The sequence below is a fragment of the Lampetra fluviatilis genome, chromosome 19 (genome assembly GCF_964198595.1).
Source record: "Lampetra fluviatilis chromosome 19, kcLamFluv1.1, whole genome shotgun sequence".
In the NCBI taxonomy this organism is placed as follows: Eukaryota; Metazoa; Chordata; class Hyperoartia; order Petromyzontiformes; family Petromyzontidae; genus Lampetra; species Lampetra fluviatilis.
The window spans coordinates 11,960,658-11,983,904 of NC_136293.1; the positions used below are offsets into that span (position 1 = coordinate 11,960,658).

The 23,247-nt window shown below is 46.3% G+C and overlaps 1 protein-coding gene across 1 annotated transcript; it reads right to left on the reverse strand.

The window, feature by feature from the left end:
• Positions 1-4,274: 4,274 nt before the first annotated feature.
• LOC144937527 (uncharacterized) lies at positions 4,275-14,888 on the reverse strand. Its single transcript, XM_078864770.1, has 2 exons — positions 14,479-14,888; positions 4,275-4,683 (listed from the first exon to the last, which is right to left on the reverse strand). The coding sequence occupies exons 1-2, from the start codon at positions 14,886-14,888 to the stop codon at positions 4,275-4,277; spliced, it is 819 nt and encodes a 272-aa protein (XP_078720896.1).
• Positions 14,889-23,247: the final 8,359 nt, after the last annotated feature.

Genomic DNA, 23,247 nt, shown 5'->3' on the forward strand with positions numbered 1-23,247 from the left:
AGGGAAAGCCGCGCTATCTCCACTGCTGCCATGAGGTTGCCAGACGTGCTCTCTCCACTGCTGCCATGAGGGAACCAGACGCGCTCTCTCCACTGCTGCCCTGAGGGAGAGCCGTGCTCTCTCCACTGCTGCCCTGGGCAGAGCCGTGCTCTCTCCACTGCTGCTCTGAGGGAGAGCCGTGTTCTCTCCGCTGCTGCTCTGAGGGAGAGCCGTGCTCTCTCCACTGCTGCTCTGAGGGAGAGCCGTGCTCTCTCCACTGCTGCCCTGAGGGAGAACCGTGTTCTCTCCGCTGCTGCTCTGAGGGAGAGCCGTGCTCTCTCCACTGCTGCTCTGAGGGAGAGCCGTGCTCTCTCCACTGCTGCCCTGAGGGAGAACCGTGTTCTCTCCGCTGCTGCTCTGAGGGAGAGCCGTGCTCTCTCCACTGCTGCCCTGAGGGAGAGCCGTGCTCTCTCCACTGCTGCCCTGAGGGAGAGCCGTGCTCTCTCCGCTGCTGCCCTGAGGGAGAGCCGTGTTCTCTCCGCTGCTGCTCTGAGGGAGAGCCGTGCTCTCTCCACTGCTGCCCTGAGGGAGAGCCGTGCTCTCTCCACTGCTGCCCTGAGGGAGAGCCGTGTTCTCTCCGCTGCTGCTCTGAGGGAGAGCCGTGCTCTCTCCACTGCTGCTCTGAGGGAGAGCCGTGTTCTCTCCACTGCTGCCCTGAGGGAGAGCCGTGCTCTCTCCACTGCTGCCCTGAGGGAGAGCCGTGTTCTCTCCGCTGCTGCTCTGAGGGAGAGCCGTGCTCTCTCCACTGCTGCCCTGAGGGAGAGCCGTGCTCTCTCCACTGCTGCCCTGAGGGAGAGCCGTGTTCTCTCCGCTGCTGCTCTGAGGGAGAGCCGTGCTCTCTCCACTGCTGCCCTGAGGGAGAGCCGTGCTCTCTCCACTGCTGCTCTGAGGGAGAGCCGTGCTCTCTCCACTGCTGCCCTGAGGGAGAGCCGTGTTCTCTCCGCTGCTGCTCTGAGGGAGAGCCGTGCTCTCTCCACTGCTGCCCTGAGGGAGAGCCGTGCTCTCTCCACTGCTGCCCTGAGGGAGAGCCGTGTTCTCTCCGCTGCTGCTCTGAGGGAGAGCCGTGCTCTCTCCACTGCTGCTCTGAGGGAGAGCCGTGCTCTCTCCACTGCTGCCCTGAGGGAGAGCCGTGCTCTCTCCACTGCTGCCATGAGGGAGAGCCGTGCTCTCTCCACTGCTGCCATGAGAGAGAGCCGTGCTCTCTCCACTGCTGCTCTGAGGGAGAGCCGTGCTCTCTCCACTGCTGCCATGAGAGAGAGCCGTGCTCTCTCCACTGCTGCTCTGAGGGAGAGCCGTGCTCTCTCCACTGCTGCCCTGAGGGAGAGCCGTGCTCTCTCCACTGCTGCCATGAGGGAGAGCCGTGCTCTCTCCACTGCTGCCATGAGAGAGAGCCGTGCTCTCTCCACTGCTGCTCTGAGGGAGAGCCGTGCTCTCTCCACTGCTGCCATGAGGGAGAGCCGTGCTCTCTCCACTGCTGCCATGAGAGAGAGCCGTGCTCTCTCCACTGCTGCTCTGAGGGAGAGCCGTGCTCTCTCCACTGCTGCTCTGAGGGAGAGCCGTGCTCTCTCCACTGCTGCCCTGAGGGAGAGCCGTGCTCTCTCCACTGCTGCTCTGAGGGAGAGCCGTGCTCTCTCCACTGCTGCCATGAGAGAGAGCCGTGCTCTCTCCACTGCTGCCCTGAGGGAGAGCCGTGCTCTCTCCACTGCTGCTCTGAGGGAGAGCCGTGCTCTCTCCGCTGCTGCCCTGATGGAGCCCCGTGCTCTCCACTGATGGCCGACTGAGGCTCGCGCTCCCGGGGTGCGCTCCGTCGTTATAAGATGTTCTGTGTTCATATTTCGTTCGTTGCGGTTGCACCCGACTCAAGAGCCGCATGGCTCAAAGGGCTATACCTAATCAATGCAATTATTCAAACCTAAGACCCCTTAAGAGCTTCCAAATTATCCTAACAGTTCTTTCACTGATTAAAAAGTGATAGCTCTTAGAAGTGAATGTCAATATCACAACTAAAGTTTAGATACATTTTCATTTATTCACATTAAGTGACATCGCGGGATCGTCAAACAAGGTATGTAGAGTGAACGTTTTAAGTGAAAGCCGCGTAAATCCGCTCTTATTCGACTTATCAAAAGTCCTCAAGTACAGCGAAGCCGCTCGCATTTTTCTTTAGTTTTTTTAAAAAATCATAATTCACATCCTATCATCTCTCAAGCCATTATGTTGAAAAGTAGTTAAAGGTGAGTTCTTCAAAATTTGTATCTGACAAACAAGGCACACGGTTCTAATTACATTAGTACTGTAGTTTTTGGGGTGCTTCAGTCCACTGCTGGATGAAGGCCCACTCGCACTCTGTGCGAGTGGATCGTAAGGATTTACTTGACCAGCCTGTTGGGGGCCGCCGCAGGCTGTGGTTGTTGGGGGGCACCGCAGGCGCCCCCGCACAACCATATTATGTAATACTATACAACCCTTGTCAAATCAATGCCAGATACCAGCCTCACCATACTGTGGGGTTTTAAATCAAACTCAACTAGGCCGTTTGTGGCACATTAGGAATGGAGTAAATTTTGGTTTTGTGAAGGTCATTATGTGCTGTGCAGTACATCAATGCACGTTGTCACCAGCATGCGATACTGAGTCGGGCCTGTAGGTGGCTGGCAGGGTTATTGAGTAACCTGACCTGTAAACCAGTCACGTGGTTAATGGCGACTCGGTTGAGGATTGCTGTGTGTGACACACGTGCTGTTGCGTTTTACAGATTGTCACAATAAATGTGTTTGCCCTCGATTTGGAGCACCTGCCCACGTCCTTCATTTCGAGTGTGCAACATTTAATAATGAATAGCGGCTGCGACGACAAGCTATGACAGCCGGGGAACCCCCGACAAGCCACACCTAGGGGGTGTGGCCGCTGATAATGTCATCAAGCCCCCCCCCCCATCTTCCAGCTGCACACGTGTTTACAATATGCCAACTATTGTCTTACCAGATTAGTTAAGTGATCGGAACGATAAAGGGTAATTGCATACTTCATTGGATATCCCAGAAATAATTATGACATTGCAAATTAATAAAAGTTAACTTGAAAAATTACAAGTATTAATCTACATACTATGCCTAATCACAAGGATAATTGTAATACAAGCGTTGTAAAGTAACACAATAGAGGCTGCGACGACAAGCTATATTCTATTCTCAAAGTTAATGCGTTGAACAAGTATAAAGGTCATAATGCAGGGCAGTATATTATATTGACGTAAATTAGAATCAAGTCAAATTCTGAAGCCACCAGTGAGCTGTATTGATCAACACATTGGCACATGTAAATATATTTGTAAACGTGACAATCTTGCTGGGTGGTGGAGGGTAAATTACAATAATTTTGGCATTACACTACAACGTGGCCTAACCCAAAAAACATGGTTCACGAAACATTGCATTCAGAACTAGATGTAAGTTATTCAAAGTAGAAGCTAGATGCAATATATTGTTGGCCCCACAAAATCGCACCTAATCTCAACAATGTCAGAAGTATCATGCTGGCAGGGATGTTCTGTTAGTGCCTCTTGACTATATTTGCATAAGAGAAACAAGGCGTACTAATAGGGGTTTTCCCCTTTTTTCTGGCAACAAAACTGACACCTTTTGCAAGGAATCATGTTTACATTAACCACAATACTTGCAGTCAAATGCAAACAAAAAACAATACTCTGATAATTTATGCATTGTCTTTGAAACTGATTGGTCCACACCAGAGACAGCTTTTTTTAGAGCCTAGTCTCTTATGGTGTTCGACCAGATGACGCCAAAAGGCGCACTTTTGGCGTCATCTGGTGTTTTTTGTTTGCATTTGACTGCAAGTATTGTGGTTAATGTAAGCATGATTCCTTGCAAAAGGTGTCAGTTTTGTTGCCAGAAAAAAAGGGGAAAACCCTATTAGTATATTTTGGTACTGGCAAAGGAGGTCCCATGATGAAGAAACAAGGCGGTTATCTAAAAGACACCCACATATACCAGGAAATTACTCGAAAACCCTACACAGTCTCAACAATGCGAGGGGCATCACGCTTGTAAGAATGTCTAGGAAGTACTTATCTTTGATTGTTTTTTCATGAGTAAACCAGACCGTATCGGGCAAAAAAAACCTCAACGAACACGAGGAACTGACTCTCAAACTGCACACGTGTAAAGTGCATCCACCTACTCTCTCTACTGCCTTAGTAATCAAGATGACAAATATCAGTCTTCACTGCTTGAATCAGAAACAGGCTTGTAGAATCCAGGAGGCGCTTCCGCCACGCCAATGAGCTGCACTCTCCTCGGATTCCAGACGCAGTCCTCCTCCCTGCCGCTGTTCACCATCCCGCAGTTGGGGGGCACCCAGGCGGTGTTGTAGCCGTGGTCGTGCCAGGTGAGACGCAGGGGGTGGTCCTGGCTGTCGATCTTCTTCACTTTGCCCACCCTGACCTTCACCTTCAGGATGACCCTCTGGTCGGCAGGACAGTTCAGGGGGTAACATCTGGCCTTGTTTATGTCACGACTCACGTAGACACCGGGACCCAGCATGCCGTCTTCTGATCGACGGAAGCCCTTGGCGAAGATGTTCCTTGCACCATCTATGGTGGTGCCGTGGTACATTGTAAAGATCATGTCAATTGGCTATTGCCAAGGGGTTGTGAGTTGAAACCTGAAACACCACGAGAGAAACTTCAATTGTCTTTCAGTTACAGCCCTTGCATTTGTGAGTTTGGCCTACTGAGCTAAAAAAAGGCTCATTCTGACCTTAATGAACTAGAACAAGATGATATTGATTATGAATTTCAAACATAAAAAAACTGACTGACCCACGGAACTATTTTGTTCAGCGAAGTGATCCTCCACGAGATGTAATAAGTCACGCTGGGAGTGAGGGTTTGTGTGTGTGCGTGTTTGTAGCGAGCAGTAGTGCAATAGGCTACCAACACGGCGACCATATTTCGATTCCAGCTGACGACCAACACCAGTGACGATTATCTGAAAGCAGTTCTGGGCCTCCCCTAGGTCGGTGTGTGAACATCGCCACTGGGGAGTTAAAGGCAACCGGCCGTGGTACGAGCCACCCACCCTCTCGTGTGCCGTGCCGACCTTCATAGGCGACGCTCGCTAACAGCACTTGCCCCAACAGCCTGTGAAAGGCTACACGAGGGATCGTTGTCGTTGTTGTCTGTCTGTGTGTGTACGTGGCCACGTGTGTGTGTGCGCGCAATTGTGGTGACTCATTGCGCCCCTTACAACAAGCAAGCCAGCATCGGCACTCGAGGTAAGTGCCAAAACCGATTCTACTCTATACAGTATTACATGCAAATCTACAACATTTCTTATTTATGAGTTTATCAAGGCTTCCCTTTTTTGTTGAACCGAAACACATTTTATAACACTTGACGTATGTGCAATTAAATACAGTGCATTATTCTGTTCCGACTTGCGAGCGGCCCCAAGGAACGGAACCCGTTCGTAAATTGAGGACTGCCCGTAATCTGATTACACCCCCAATTGAAATTACACATTTCCGTGGGTGGGAGCCATATATGTCACACACCCTGTGGATAATTCACTCGCTCCAAAGTGGTATTTATTTTATCGACCCAGGTTGATGGGTAGAAGTCGACTGCCAGCAGCGATATGAGCGAGCAACCTACTGATGGTCGGCAACGTGCTCTGACCCAACCGGTTATTGTTGTGTTAACAAATAGTATATTCGGTTTAACACGTAGGCTTTCGCGACCAATATTGTTCATAATCAACGATTTTTGGGTTTAGATCGCGTTATTTATAAATGTGTCGTAACCCTCCACCACCCGACACGGCCAATCAGTAAAAAAAAAGTGTCACGTTGACAAAAGACAAATAGTTCACTGCTTTAGCCCACCGGTGTGTTGAAGCGTGAAACCACAACATTTACAATTTGAGTACGACGTTTCGCCATTCTGGCGAATTGCCCGATGATGCTGGATGCAATTACCAGCGAAACGTCGTACTCAAATTGTAAATGTTGTGGTTTCACGCTTCAACACACCGGTGGGCTAAAGCAGTGAACTATTTGTCTTTTGTCAACGTGACACTTTTTTTTTTACTGATTGGCCGTGTCGGGTGGTGGAGGGTTACGACACATTTATAAATAACGCGATCTAAACCCAAAAATCGTTGATTATGAAATAGTATATTCTTAAGGCTCACGATGCATGCATCTAATAGCGTGTGTAAGAATGTTTTTCGATTCTTATATGCTGTTCGCAATGGGTTTAACGTGATCTCTGCGGCCGCTAGAGGTCACTACTTTTGCCACAATGGAACAAAAATCAATTCTGGAGTTGACTCTGAATCAAGAAAATTCGTTGAATTGCGATGGGTGGCGAATCGTCAGAGCCACCCGTATTTAGTACTAAACATGGGTGACGCTGAAATGCGCTTGCTCATGGCACTGCTGGCGGAAGAGTTCACTAGAGGGAGCTCTTCAACGCTGACGAGACGTCTTGGAAGAAGTGGGTGTACCCACATTTTACCCCACCAGACGCGACCTGCCGATCGACCCGTGCTGTTCACATCGTACACGGCTGGCTCACCAGAGTCGGCTGACTGAAGAAACCTGTGCCCCATTGTGTCAACTGTCGCACCGGGAGATCGAATCGAACCGGTGACCTCTGGATTGCACGTCCAGTGTTGTAGCGATTACACCATCGTTCCCAGATAACATGTTGAGCTTAATTGCTGTTCGTTTCTATATGCGACAAACGTGTTACCGAATTTTTTTTATTCAGTTTCCAGTAATGCAAAAAAAACACGTATTATACAACCCAAGTAAAGTACAGGCCATCCTGGTGAAGTATGGTCAAACAACCACCACGTCCCACATGGCATTTCCTAACGTCACTAATCATCGCGGTTGTATAAATGACAGGATACCAGCATGAGACAGGATTAACAGACGTGTTTACTCTTGAGAACATCGTTGGGCACAATATAGTGAGCGTGAACTAACAAAGATACCGTTTTAATAAACCCACACTGGACCAGCGTGGAGAAGTATGGTCAAATAACCCCGACGGCCCGCACGAGAGGAAGAAGCCCAAATCTACTCCTGGATGTACAAACATGTCTAGACGTACAGGTACACACTGCTCATTCGCGAGGAGTGAGTGACGGTCCTTACCTCGGGGGTGCGGAAGCTGTATTCTAAGTACTTGCTCTCGCTCACACCTTTATAATCAGCCAAGACGAAGCACTGAGAGGGCGTGGCTTTTATAAGAGTTCAAAATTTGCACCCAATGGCATCCCTATTGTAGAACGGTGCAGTGCAATCCTTTGCATTATTGAATGCCCCATCGAAGCGAGCATTACGGAGCGCCGTCTGGGATCTCTTCAATGGACCCACGGAACCCTGCCTTCCAGGCCACCTGGAGTTATGTTCGCTACATGACAGTTAAACATACTTCTAAATGATCAGAGTGGCATTTTCCCAAATTGCAAAAAACATTTCAGGGTTTTGTTGACAATCTTTGGTGATCAGGCTGCAGATATAATTCCTTAATCCAACATTTAATACTCTTTGGTTCGTTCGGTAAAGTCAAGGTGTAGGCCTGCCTCAGCAGTTCTTCTGCTGTATTTGTCTCTTTCATCATTATTTGCTGAATTGAGATTGGCTGTGTCAATGCAGGACCGTGAGGATAATGGCGGGCACAAGCCGGCGTGAGTAGGTTAAACGTTGAGTTTTATAAGGGCACCACGGGGTGACCAGCCCCTCCCCACCCTCCCCACCCAGCCCCTCCCCACCCTCCCCACCCAGCCCCTCACCACCCAGCCCCTCACCACCCTCCCTATCCAGCCCCTCCCCACCCAGCCCCACCCTCCCCACCCAGCCCCTCCCTGCACAACGGACGGACGGACACAATAATCCCCTGTGGGCTGGTGTAACGAGGAGGTTCCTACCAGTAATACACCTCCTTCTAACGTTTGTGGAAGGAGATGTACACATTTGATTTTGCATCGAACCTATTTATTTTGCAAACTCAAACTGAACACCATTTTTTTTTTCAAAGTGTCGTGTAAACTCATTGCTTTTTTCGGTAAAAGTCACGTAGGTAGAAATAAAATAAAATTTAATAAAAATCATCAATGATACGTGACATGTGCATACAAATAGCGCTTGTGTTGCGTTCGAAACGTCGTGATTTATTTTAATTAAATTATATTTATTTACATTTATTTTATTTCTACATACGTGACTTTACCGAAAAAAACCAATGAGTATAATTTCTGCAGTCACGAAAGCTTCAATACTAGATTAGTGCCGTGTAAAGTCAATTGTACATCGACACCGTGAGGTTCCTTCACATGATCGTCTGTGGTCCCGATCTTTTGTTTTCTTAAAACAAACTGTAGTAATTAGAAACGGGCAATCATTTAACATGTGGTTATGCAACATGCAGGTAAACACATTTCATCAATCCAATGTTATATTGCTGCGATACATTTCCACGTGATAAGCCACTCCCGAGAGCTACCATTTGTAGCCGGGTCGCTTCTGAAAGAGAAGCTAATAGCTCACTGGGATTTACCTGGCAAAATAAATGGTGTTTTATTTGCGTAGTTTGTAAAAGTGATTTGTACACCTTCCCTATACTGTGCACACCAATCGTGTTTTCATATTGTTGTCTAATTCTGATCCGCCCCTACTGGACATCTGCGAAAAAGAGCTTTATAGCTTATCGGATTCCACAAGCATAAAGAAAGATTCTGATTGTGGGTCTCCCCGCGCTTGTGTGTGGGTTGTTTGAGCGTACTTTACCACGCTGGTCAGTGCAGGATGGTGAAGGTGAGGGCGGCATAGACATTGGAGCTTAATACAGCGACAACTATGGCTTTTGATACATTACCCTCTATTGACATCAACCCCAAAGCAGCTGACAGCACCTGATGTCGCACGCTCGTCGCCCGTCCAAGCACTAGCCAGGCTCACAGCACGTCAACCGGCACCTTTCGGGTGCTTTGATCAGAGGTACCTGCGATTAGTACGGCTGGCTACGTACGCTGCGAATCAAATTCAACATACCTACAAATATACGTACACAATATGTGACATGTGCATACAAATTGGTTATTTAAAGGGCAAATATATTTCACGGCTTACTTACCTTCAGTCAAGTTTCTGTTCACTTTGAGCTTTTTTAGGCTGCGATGAGAATCTCTTGCCCCTGTGTAAACATGTACGTCACTCACCTGGTCTTCCTTTACACCCTTTCTGGGAAATAATGAAGATTCTTTGTTTTTTTTCGGTAAAGTCACGTAGACACAAGCAACCATCATCAGGTAAGAATTCATTCTTATCTGATGATGGTTGCTTGTGTTGCAATCGAAACGTCGTATTCTATTGTTGTTTGATTTTATTTTATACGTGACTTTACCGAAAGAACCAAAGAGTAATTCCTGCAGTCACGAAAGCTTCGAATCTAGTTATAATGAAGATTTTTTATGTTTTTAATCTTTCACGAACCAATGACCGTAGCCTCCTGGAATTTAGAGCTTAAATTGCTGCCCTTTGAGTGAGGCTGAAGAGATAAGTAGGAAGAGAGGCAAGTGTTACGAAAGTCAAAAGATGCTTCCGTATTTTCTAATCAGTGCACTCGGTTTATGCTTTGTTACATGTGCAGTGTCAATGATTCGGAGACAAGAGTTTGTAGGAGGCACCTTCTTTATTAACACAACTTTTACGGTCTCGTCCACACACTCTCCACAGGAGCTCATCTTAGCCTGTACACAACACTAGGCGTCTAACACTGACGGCGCTGACTGAGATAGCCAACTAATATCTTTCTTCATAATATAGGTTTTTGGGTCAGATCGCGTTCTTTATAAATGTGCCGTGACCCTCCACCACCCGACACGGCCAAACAGTAAAAATGTGTCACGTTTTTCAAAGGAAAAAATAATTCACTTCTTTAGCCCACCGGTGTGTTGAAGAGAGAATCAACAGCATTTAAAAATTTGAGTAGTACGACGTTTCGCTGGTAATTACAATCAGCTTCATCGGGCAAGAATGGTGAAGCTCTCCTGTTGCTTCCGGTCTTAAATCGAGCAGCAGCAGGGTGACGTCATCATTTAATTCAATCTGGTGCAGTGATTCGAGGCAAAGAGGGGGAGGGTATTGTAATTATCTAGATTGGTAATCATTCAATTGTTATTCATTGGTATTTGTTTCCCTTATAAGGAATTGTATTTATTTAATAATACCCTTCCAGGCCGCACTAAGCCTGTAGCTGTCAGAGCGATTTAAGTTATTTCTGTTTCTCTCAATTTCAATAGATTCTCTAATTAGTCTTGACCAGTAATAATTAGTTTTACACAACACTTCAACGTTATCAAAATCAATTGAGTGTCTTTCTTAGCGCAATATCTAGCAGAGACGTTGAGCAACGACGAGACGAGTCCACTCCCAGAACCGGCAGTCTCGAGTTCCCGCTCTCGGCTCCTTTTATGCTCCCAGCGCGGCCTGGCTCCGCCCTGACCACGCCTCCCTTCTCGAACTCACGAGCAAGTTCCAGGGTCTTCCAGATGGGGTCCCCCTTGACCCTTGCCCTTGTTCCTCCGCTCTGCCAGCACACCGTGCTCAACCTCACCGGCGTGTGCGCTGTCTGTCCACCATAGTTGTCGCCGCTGTTCACCAGCCGGCGCTATTACACTACACATGAATGCACCTCGAACCAAAATCATCAGAATGTCCCATATCGTTCTGCGCCAACACCACCACCACCACCACCAATCGATGATATTCTGAATTGGCGTGATTTGATAAAAATATTTATAATTGTTAATGTTTACATTATTGTGAATATAGCGGCCTCTAGCAGCTGTGATGACCATGTGAAATCATGCAATCCGACAAACCGAATTCAAATATCAACTCTTCCACGCGCAACTGATGTAAATATCTTAACATTAGAAATCGATAATAGTTGATGGATCGATTTGTGTTGACACCGTTAGGCCAACTTATATCGGTCCTTAATACATCCACTGCAATGTGAAAAGCCCACTGCGTGCCTAGTGAATTATCCAACGTCATTACGTCACTGGAGCGCTCTTCTCTGGGATTCAAACCTCATCGAGGTGGTGCCAACCTGCGTCCATGCCCGGTTCACCATTACGAAGGCGTCGTCATCACAGCGAAACACTCCGCTTCTCCTGATGGCAATTTTCCTGGCTCAACCACCGCAATGTAAAATAATAGTTTTTGCTCTGTATCAACATCTGCCATCGTTCATGAAATCAAAGGGCAACTGCAGATCTGGGTTGAGAAAATTACCCGTGGACATGGCGTTAGATAACTTTTCCTCAATCGATATGTATGTGTACGGCGTATCAGTGGTTAACGCACTGCACTACGAACCTGGTGATAGGAGTTCGAATCTCACTCACTGACGATGATCTGAACCGGTTGTAGGCCTCCCCTAGGTCGACTCGGCCTCAAGTGCATACCTGATGCGGTGTGTAAAGATCTCTTCGAGGAAGACATGCGGCTAGGCATGATGGTGACCACTCACCCCCTCGTGTGCCATGCCGGCCTTCATAGGGGCTGGCTAACAGCACTTGCCCCAACAGTCTTTTAAGTCTACAATGTGGGATCTGTGTGAGTGTATGGTGTATGAGCAAGTAGATCTTTCGTTGGCGGAGTGCAAGATAATTTACAATACCCAAACCGATAACAATAATCGCCAAAGCAACAGCCTAACCTACGACCAGACCGACTGTCTAAAGGAAAGTGTGATGGTGTGTTTCTTTTGTCTTTGTTGTAGAGGGGTGTCTCGCTTATCGGACCGATTAGTCAAATGCCTTCTATGACCTCCTGTCGGAGGTGCTAGGTAAGGTGGCCACTCAGGATCGAGTCATCATGTTGGGTGACTTTAATGCCAGAGTGGGTCATCACACACGAGCCTGGGTCAGAGTGATTGTAAGATATTGGCCAGATCAGGTTAATAACAACGGTAGGAGGCTCCTCCACTTCTATTCAGCCCATGGGGCTTGTAATAACCAACACACTCTTCTGGTATTGACGCATCGGCACATCATGGATGCATGCCAGGTCCAATCAAGATCATCTGCTGGACCATATAGTGACGAATCAGCGAATACGGGCCCATTTCCTTGACACCAGAACCTTCCGTGGAGCTGATCAGTCCACTGGCTATGGGCTTGTCATCTGCAAGATGCACCTGTCATCCTTCCACTGCGGTAGTGGGTGTCCACCTGGGACCGCATTAAACCCACAATCGCCTGGCCTTGGCTTATTGATGGAGGTTGCAAGTGTGAATTTCATAATTGCTTGCAACCGGGGTTGACATTGTCCCTCCTCCGCCTGTTGCTGAGGGGAAATTGGTGAGGTTCAGGACTGTGACTCATGCAGCTGCTGTGACTGCATTGGGGACGCAGTCCAAACCTCCACAGAGATAATGGCTAACGGAAGGTTGCTGAGAGATTCAAATCTGTAAATGATGAGGAAAGTAACCACAACACAAGATGTAAGTTTATTTTGTTTAATCAGGTGAGAACTTAAGAGACCACGATGAGTCATATTTGATAAAAGCAGAACACCCTAAAATCTGAACAAAAACAACAACTGTACCGCATGAGGAGTTGAAAATATTGCAAACAATTCCCTGCAGCGCAAATGATCTCTGGCAGATTACCTCCAGATTGATGACATCACAAATGACAAAACTAAGTTACAGAAAAGTTTAAATTAAACAGATTAAAGGTGATTTTAGTACCTTATAAACAATCAATGATATTTGTCAAATGCAAAAATTAGTGCAGGCTGGAAACATATTTAAGACGATATGGGCACAGTGCAGTTCTTATGGATGGTGTTTTTGCGGAATATACTTGCAATGCACATATTTTAGTGTGTTAAATACATTTTCAAATTTTTTTTCCCCTGGTTACAAAGAAAGACAGTGTTGCCTCAATCATTTGCCTGCTATTAGCTTCCCCTGTTTAGAGAATTAACTACAGCACTGGGTTACAAATTGTGCTGGATACACAGATCTTTATTATGTTTCATTACACTGGTCAACAAAAAAAAAAAATTCTGGCCTGGACTTTTGCAGCTGTTTTAGACTAATTTCAGGGTGCTGATTCCAAATCTGATCTCAGATTTGCTCTATCACATCATTTTTATGCTATCGGCATACCCCATTTTCATTGATTTTACCCGAAATTAACTCTGTCACTTATGATGCAAGTTGTTGCGAGTCAGTGACTGCTTTAGTGTTAAAATATAGTGCTGTATTTTTAGGATAGTGTGTTTATAATATCATTTTATGCAGATATCCACATTTATTTAATATTTTTCTTCTGCAGTTTTTATTGAAAATGCAATATTTGATATCTCAAAAACCTCATGTGATAGACAAAAACTGATCCCAGATTTGGAATCAGCACCCCAAAATAACCTTAAAACTGTTGGAATACCTTATGCCATAAAAGTGTGTTGACCAGTGTTACAGAGATCAGGTGGCATGGACGTGCAAGCTGGAGTCGCAGGCCCTGACTATGGAGGAGACAATTCGACATCTTCGTCATCTAAAAGCCGAGAAAAGAAACTACAACTTGGCCTAAACATGGATCATGAGAATTGCTTGCAGAACTATATACAAATTTTGATTTGAAGCTTTCGTGACTGCAGGGATTCATATTCTTGGTTCTTTCGGTAAAGTCACGTAGAAGGGAAATAATACAATAATATAAATATAAAACAATACAAATTCTCAAGAACATGTTCTTGCTGTGGATTTCACACCTGATGATGATTGCCTGTGTTGCAGTCGAAACGTCGTGAGAATTGTTATTGTTTTATATTTATATTATTTTATTATTTCCCTTCTACGTGACTTTAACTATATACAAGTTGTAAAAAGTAGAAGCTGAATGAAAAGTATACATTAAAAAGCAATAATGAAAATCGGAACAGCAGTTTTTGTATAACCATTTATTTGTTTACTTGACAACCACACCTAATCTGAACAATGCCAGAAGCATCATGCTGGCAGGGATGTTCAGTCCGTGCCTCTTGTTGACTATATTTTGATGTCCTTCCCGCACACCTCCAATGAGCATGGTTGGTTAGGTACGGTGCGAAAGAAGTTCAACATACAAAAACCATACGTACACATTAGCATAAGAGACGAAAGGAGATACTCTAAAAAAAACACATATACCTGTAAAATTATCCGCAAACCCCCACCCAGTCTCAATGATGTTAAGAGCATCGTGCTGACGAGAATGTGTAATAAACTACTAAGATCTGATCGCCTTTGCATAGGGAGTGAATCTGATTATCGAGATAGAAAAACCCAACGAACACGCAGAACTGGCTCTCAAACTGCACGCGTGTAATCAGGAGGGCGAACATTTCTGTTCACTGCTGGCATCAGGAAAAGACGTGAAGAATCCAGGAGGCGCTTCCATCACGCCAATGAGCTGCACTCTGCCCGGATTCCAGACGCAGTCCTCCTCCCTGCCGCTGTTCGTGACCCCGCAGTTGGGGGGCATCCAGGCGGTGTTGTAGCCGTGGTCGTGCCAGGTGAGACGCAGCGGGTGGTCCTGTCTGTCGATCTTCTTCACTTTGCCCACCCTGACCTTCACCTTCAGGATGACCCTTTGGTCGGCAGGACAGTTCAGGGGGTAACATCTCGCCTTGTTTACGTCACGACTCACGTAGACACCGGGACCCAGCATGCCGTGTTGTGATCGCCTGAAGCCCGTGGCGAAGATGTTCCTTGCACCTTCGATGGTGGTGCCGTGGTACATTGTATAGATCATGTCAATTGGCGAATGGCAAGGGGTCGTGGGTTGAAACCTGAAACGCCACGAGAAAAAAACTTCAATTATCTTTCAGTCACAGCACTTGCATGCTTGATTTTGGCCTACTGAGCTTATCATGGGCACATTCTGACCTTCAGGAACCAGGACAAGATGGTATAGATGATGAATTACCTACAATCTTTAAAAAACTAAAACTTGCGAGGAAACATTTTCACGATGGGGATTATTTGGTTTTATCTCAATAATGTGTTCACATTGGTCACTTTAACATTTGATAGTGGGAGTAATGAGCTTCCAGCTTGTGTCTGCTCAGATTATCCCTTTTCGAAGGTGGAACGGCAATAATATGTTGACACCTATTTACCCCCAAAGGAAATTTCACATTCCTGTGGGCGGGAGCGATATTTGTGGGACACCTTGTGGATAATTCACGCACTCCAAAGTGGAAATATTGTATCGACCCAGGATGATGGGTTGGGTCGACCGCCAGCAGCGATAGAAGCTGGCAAGCATCTGATTGTCAGTCACGTGCTCTGACCCAACCGGTATTTGCTCTTAATAAACTGTAGATTGTTGAAACTCACGACACATGCGTCTAATAGCGTGTGTAAGATTCGATGTTTTTGGATTCGTATTATGCTGTTCGCAGTAGGTTTTCGTAACTTCTGCAGCCGCTAGAGGCCGCTACTTTTTGCCACAATGTAAAAAAAAATATTCGATTTTGGAGTGGACTCTGAATCACGATAATTTGTTGAATTGCGATGGGTGGGTGGCGAATCGTCAAAGCCGTAGTGGATATTACTGTGGATCCTCAATATGGGTGACTACCATGCACGCTTGGTTGTTAGATCAGAAGACAGTGGCAGTAACGTGCATCATTGTATCGTACATATATGCTTCTACGTGAATCCAGGTACATTCCCCGACCGTCTTTCAACCTCGATTACCGATTCAGAAAGTCAGAAACCGGTAACCGTTTACAGCAGAATTTTAGTAAAAGGGCACTGGCACGCACGAATGTACAAACCGCACGGCGGCCTAAGCACAATCTTCTCGTTTATAATGTAAAGGCTAAAGGTGCAGCCCTGCATTCCCTTGCTCTTGGCACTGCTGGTGGAAGAATCCACTAGAGGGAGTAGACCTCTTGGAAGAGGTGGGCGTACCCACATTTGACCCCACCAGACGCGACCTGCCGATCGACCCGTGCTGTTCACGTCGTACACGGCTGGCTCACCAGTCGGCTGACTGAAAAAACCTGCCCCCCATTGTGTCAACTGCCGCACCGGGAGATCGAATCGAACCGGCGACCTCTGGATTGCACGTCCAGTGTTGTAACGATTACACCATCGTTCCCAGTTCACGTGTTAATGTTTATTGCTGTTCGTTTCTATATGCGACAAACGTGTTACTGAATAGTTTTTTTAAATTCAGTTTCCAGTGATGCAAAAAACAAACGTGTCATACGACCCGAGTAAAGTACAGGCCATCCTGGTGAAGTATGGTCAAATAACCACCACGTCCCACATGGCATTTCCTAACGTCACTAAACATCGCGGTTGTATAAATGACAGGATACCAGCATGAGACAGGATTAACAGACGTGTTTACTCTTGAGAACATCGTTGGGCACAATATAGTGAGTGTGAACTAACAAAGATACCGGCTCCCACAGCTAAGTGCCCCCCCCCCCTCCATTTTAATAAACCCACACTGGACCAGCGTGGAGAAGTATGGTCAAATAACCCCGACGGCCCGCACGAGAGGAAGAAGCCCAAATCTACTCCTGGATGTACAAACATGTCTAGACGTACAGGTACACACTGCTCATCCGCGATGAGTCAGTGACGGTGCTTACCTCTGGGGATGCTGAAGCCAAGTCAAAATACTTCCTCTCGCTCACACCTTTTCATTGTGTGAGGGCGTGGCTTTTCTTTGAGCAGTGCTATTGCACCGTGCTAAGATCCCAGCAGTCTGCGTTTGATTCCCGGCTACAGCCGACATCCAGCGGCGAATATCTGATCCAGTCTTGGACTCACCAAACCTGCATGGGCCGGTTTGGTAAATTATGGTAAAAAAAAAACATGCCCAGAAATAGTTTGGGATGCACTCATCCAGTAGCGGATTGATACAAATTGCTGCACATGTACAAACATCATTAAACTATGATGTTATGATATATGATCTTGAACAGTATACGGGTTGGACTGCTAAAACCTTCAGTAGCTCTCTACCTTGTAGTTTCTGAAAGCGCCCCTTATCTGCCCACACTCACTAAATCCCTACGTCACTTCACACCCCTGTTTGGTAGTGTTACAATCATTATTAGTTTGAACAAAGATTTAACAAGTAACAATAAGTGCCACCGACATGGAGTTGTGCAGTGGCTCGAGGCCAGTAAGGTCACATATCGACCAGTCGGTAAGACCATGCACCCCGTTTCGTGCCTCGCCCTCGCAAGGAATCGAGCATTTAAGCGACAATCTTTAATTCTAGATTTGAAGCTTTCGTGACTGCAAGGATTCATATTCTTAGGTTTTTTTCGGTAAAGTCATGTAGATAAAAAAATTTAATTAAAAATTAATTAATTTTATTTTTTTTACCTACTTGACTTTACCGAAAAAACCTAAGAATATGACAATCTTAAAGACAGAGAACGGCAGCTCGACTTGAGATGGTCCCCATTCTCACGGAGTCTCAAATGAGGTGCACGGGCGGGGGGGGGGGCCCACCCCCACCCCCACCCCCATCCCGGAACGGGCAGGAGCGGAGTGCTGCTCAGCGGGACCTTCACGTCACAGGTTCACGTGTCACGTGTTGATTGTTTTATTGGCGGTATTTTATTATCGCACGGTGTCGCCACGGTGGCTGGGAGATGTTAACTCCCTCGCCTGGTATGCAGGTGGTTGTGGGTTCCATTCCGACCATGACGCCTGCTGCTGTATATTCGGAGTTTTGCGGTGTCTCTCTCTCTCTACCCGTGGTCGCGTGGATTTTTCTCCGGCTCCTCCGGTTTTCCCCTCCACATTTAGAATCAGCAACGTGCGTTTTGAGTATTTGGTGGCTGCTATATATTTCCACGTGTTAAGCCACTTCGTTGAGCTATCATTTGTGGACAGATCTAGCGGCGGCAGAGATCATGTGAACATATTGCGTAGAGCATATAAGAATCGAAAAACATCTATTCTTACACACCCTCTTAGATGCATGCATCGTGAGCCTTAATCTACTGTGCGTTAACAGAGCAATTATATTCTTGGTTCTTTCGGTAAAGTCACGTAGAAGGGAAATAATAAAATAATATTAATATAAAACAATAACAATTCTCACGACGTTTCGACTGCAACACAAGCAATCTGATGAAGCGCGTCAATGGACGAGCACACTTCAACACCATTCAGCTGCATGGCGCTATTAGCCGATCGTGAAAATCGGGCTGACCATAACACATTCCTGCGGAGGGAGCTGGTAGGAACGTTGGGTTGCTCGGTCAATGGCCAGGGTCAACGGCGGCGTGGTGTATTCCGCAAATATGGCCGACTGTGAGGGCGGGCACAAGCCGGCGTGAGTAGGTTAAACGTTGAGTTTAATAAGGGCACCACGGGGTGACCAGCCCCTTCCCACCAAGCCCCAACCCTCCCACCCCCCACCCAGCCCAACCCTCCCCACCCAGCCCCTCCCCACCCTCCCTTCCCCACTCAGCCCCTCCCCACCCTCCCCTCCTTACCCAGCCCCTCCCCCACCCTCCCTTCCCCACCCAGCCCCTCCCTCCCCACCCAGCCCCTCCCAGCACGACGGACACAATAATCCCCTGTGGGCTGGTGTAACCAGGAGGTTCCTACCAGTAAAACTTACGTGTTGTGTTTGTTTTTTAATAACATGAGCACCGTTGTGAAATTAGCGTATTGCCAAACTGGCCCAAAACACTGGTACAGATCTGGGTATCGTTATGGGTGAGCTGCGTGGTACGGCTCGCAGCTGACTGCTTCAGGGCTTGTGTGAACTGTCCTGGGAATGAACGGACACATGGGCCGACAATAATCTTGAATTGTAATGCTCGTTGTTAATGCCTGCAGTTAAACCACGAGTTAGGATGAATCAGCAATGCAAATCCCAACGGAATCACCGCAGGGTGTTTTTGACAACAACAAAAATGTAACAATTCGTGCTGTGCAAGTTGTGGGGAAGCCCCTTTTATCCCTTCCGTGAACAGAAATTATAATATATTTTAAGACAAAAAAAATTGGGGACTTTCCGCACATATTTTCTTTGCCAATAACATCAATCGTAATTATCACCACAATCGAAACTACCCGCGCTAACATCAGTAACTCGCACGTCGACTTACCATTCACAATTACAGCCACGATCGTGATTACAAGTACGATCATAGCCACACGTGCGATGGAGAAGGAATCGGAGGCAGAACAATTAACAACTAAACTTGGCAGCTTCTGTGAGATTCTGCATCCGCGTTACAATTAAGACAACACGATGACACACATCTTGTGACAGTGGTAAATGTGCTGGATTGTGAGGATGTGATTTTGCCTACGGTGCCGTGTTGGATGATCTGATTTCGGGCTGAGGGAGCAACTGAAACTCCTGATGTAGACCTCTTACATCTGCCCGCAGAGGTTTGAATGTTGACCACGTGGTGACCGTTGTTTCCATTGCAAAAGAGACTTCGTTTGACTCAACGAGTTTTCACCTGTTGAAGTTAAGTCAATAAATACATATTTCATGTTAACTAACACCAGGAGGAAAATTGTGCATCAACTTTGTAATTATAGTGCATCAGGCGGTCACGGTGCTGGTCCAATATAAGTCATTGTCAAGTCTCGACTCCCGTGGAAAGTTAGTAAATCAACTCTCATTTAACCACCTTATATGTTCAACTTAGGACCCTGTACACCCAAGATTCAAGACGCTCGAGCTTATGTTGACTTTATAAATGTTAAGCATGTTCTGAAGGCAGATTCAAAGGTTATGGAAGTCATGAAGATTTATGGTATGTGTTACTTTAAGGTTAGCTCAAGTACCTGACTAACACGACTCTGTAAAGGTGGTGTTTAGTACTGATTGGGGTGGAAATCGATCATGAGCAGATTACGAGGTAGGATGATTTTCCACGTTTCTGATGTCCTGTGCTGTTGCTTATCGAATGTTTACTGCGGTAATATGGTTACATGCACATACGCATTTACAGAAGATCACCCATGGAATTAATAATAAGCATATTTTTCGTTTAACACGTAGGCTTTCGCAACCAATATCATCCATAATAGAGAATTCATAATACGCATCTTTCCCACAGTCTGGAAAAAATATGTGGCAATGTTGTGTTAGTGTTCTTTTATGAGTCTGGTATTTTACAATATATTATTAAAAACATATTTATCGCATCTTATGCATGTGCCGTATTGATCCACAGTAGGTTGTGGGTACCCTGAGTACTCTATTGATTTTCGTGGTGTGTTTTTTTTTTATCAGAGAGCACACATTTTTAACTGATGATATCCATCACACGTATATTATTTCGTCTTCAACCGTATGTACTATTTCCTCAATGTATTCGTTATAATATATAGGATGTTATTACTTTAAATTTTGGAGGGAAAATCTACGTTTTTGGAAGGAGGTATTCGATATTGCTTTTGCATCGAACCTATTTATTTTTCAAACAAATTAAAACTGAACAGCTTTTATTTACTAATAGGGGTTTTCCCCTTTTTTCTGGCAACAAAACTGACACCTTGATGTAGCTTTTTATTTTATTTTAAATAGCGTCGTGTAAAGTGAATTGTACTGATCCACAGCAGGTCTCTTCACATGATCCTCAGTGGTTCGCGGTCCAGATTTTTTTTTTCGAATACTGTAGTCCGGAGAAACGGGCAATCAAATACAACGTGGTCTCCGCAAAATACAACACACAATCCATTGTTGGATGTGCATTGTTTGAGCGTACTTCACCACGCTGGTCAGTGCAGGTTGGTGAAGGTGAGGGCGGCATAGACATTGGAGCTTAATACAGTGACAACTATGGCTTTTGATACATTACCCTCTGCTGACATCAACCCCAAATCAGCTGACAGCTCACAGCCCGGCTTCGCTTTTCAGATCCCACATCAACCGGCACCTTTCGGGTACTTTGATCAGAGGTACCTGCGATTAGCACGGCTGGCTACGTACGCTGCGAAACAAATTCAACATACCATACAAATATACGTACACAATATGTGACATGTGCATACAATTTCTATTTAAAGTTTTCGTGACTGCAGGGACTCATCTTCTTGGTTCTTTCGCTAAAGTCACGTAGAATGGAAATTTTTAAATAATAAAAATAAAACATAATATTATATTATTTTCCATTCTACATGACTTTACCGAAAGAGCCAAGAGGATGTGCATACAAATTGGCTATTTAAAGGGCAAATATGTTTATGTTTCAAATATGTTTCACGGCTTACTTACCTTCAGGGTAGAGTGCGATCTGTGAGTCAAGTTTCTGTTCACTTTTTAAGGATGCGATGACAATCTCTCGTCCCTGTGTCAACATGTACGTCGCTCACCTGGTCTGCCTTTGCACCCTTTCTGGGAAATAATGAAGACTATTTTCTCCTTTTAATCATTCACGAACTCACGACCACTGGGTATCCCTTGGAATTTAGATCTTAAATTGCTGCCCTTTGAGTGAGGTCGAGGAGATACGAGAAGTAGTAAAAAAAGAGGCAAACGCCATACTTCACCACGCCGGTCAAGTGTGAGTGGGTGAAGGCGGGGAGCATAGGAGTACGGTACAATGATTTTTTTTGCTGCACTGCCCTCTACTGCACGGTGGTCACCCATCCGAGCACGGTCCAGGCTCATGTCTGATTAGCTCCCGACACGCAACGAGATGGGGCACATTCTTGGTGATTTAGTCACAGGTTTGGACGGTGTCTGTGTGGCTTTTAAAAAGCGGTCACTGGTAAAGTTGTTGGCGAAACGCTTTTGATTAAAGTTAAGGGGGGGGGGGGGCATCTTTGATTCGAATAAAACATGGCTTGAGAAGTCATCATCACCACTACCACCACCATAATCACAACGATCAAATACATGCTGCGTGTATATTATATAGCTTTAGATACGCGCACGAATATGACAATTCACCCATGGGACCTGGGTCTGCCCCGTACCCTCCTTCCGACAGAGAGCCTCGATACTTCACGTGGCATCGAAGTGCACCAAGCGTGGCACAAGCGCCGTGGTGATGTCGCCGCCACTTGGTGGCGAACGGCGGTGGTGGTTCTTGTGAGCGATGGCGCAGTGGTTAGCGCGCTGCCCTACGCTCACGGCCAATATCAGTGACAGCTCTCTGAGCTAGCGGACATCTGTAAAAAAGAGAAGAGCTTCATAGCTCGTCGGATTCCACCAGCCTAACTAAAGATTCTGAGTCTGAAAAATAATTCTGATTCTGAAACGTGCCTGGGTTCTCCCCTAGGTCGACTCAGCCTTAAACGAGTTACCCCAATCGCGGTGTGTGTGCATCAACACCGGGAGAACAAAGGCCGCGGTGTGCGGTGGTGCTACCCCCCCCTTCGTGTGCCGTGCCAGCCTTAATAGGTGCAAAGCCTTAATAGGTGCTCGCTAACAGCACTGGCCCCAAACAGTCGGTGGAGGCTACACGGGGAGTCGTCCGCGCGTCATCAAGGCGCGTGGCGTCACCGCACTGCTCAGCTTCTTGCGGCGGAAAACAACAACAACAACAACCAACAACAACAACAAGCAACGGGGTGATGCAGGATACTAGAGGTAGCTTGCGTGTTTTGTGGCTGTGGGTTCTTAACAGCAGCCTTGCGCCCATTTTTGGTTCTCAATCATTGTTTTTATAATGTTTATAAATACATTGGGGTTTGATGAAACAAAGTAAGTTGTTACTTAAGTACCCCGGGCTCAATTTGTTTTCGAACGATGTACCTTCTAAACCAGGGGTGGGGAACGTCCGGCCCGCGGGCCGTATGAGGCCCGCGAAATCATTTGGTGTGGCCCTGCCAAGGCAACCGCAGGCGCGACTCGAAATTCAATAAATCTCTAGGAGCAAACCTGGAAGAGCAGTTGCGAGCAGCAACATCATCAACACCAGCTAACATCACACGCCTCGCCAAAGAGAAGCAGTTCCAGCCATCACATTAGGGGTGAGTTAATTAATTGTTTGACCAAATATAACAAGCAAATATTTAAGTTGATCATTTTGTATGGCCCGCGAATGATGTTATAAATATCCAAATGGCCCTTGGCAGACAAAAGGTTCCCCACCCCTGGTCTAGACAAATCTGTCCGTGTCTCGCCACCCCACCCAGAACGGGCATCTCGC

What these genes read in the sequence shown, in the direction of transcription:
- LOC144937527 (XM_078864770.1), bottom strand. Translation starts at nt 14,888, where the DNA reads ATGATCTATACAATGTACCACGGCACCACCATCGAAGGTGCAAGGAAC. An exon ending in GATGCCAGCAGTGAACAGAA is followed by an intron (nt 4,684 to 14,478) that starts ATGTTCGCCCTC and finishes GCCAATTGACAT; the next exon opens with GATCTTTACAATGTACCACG.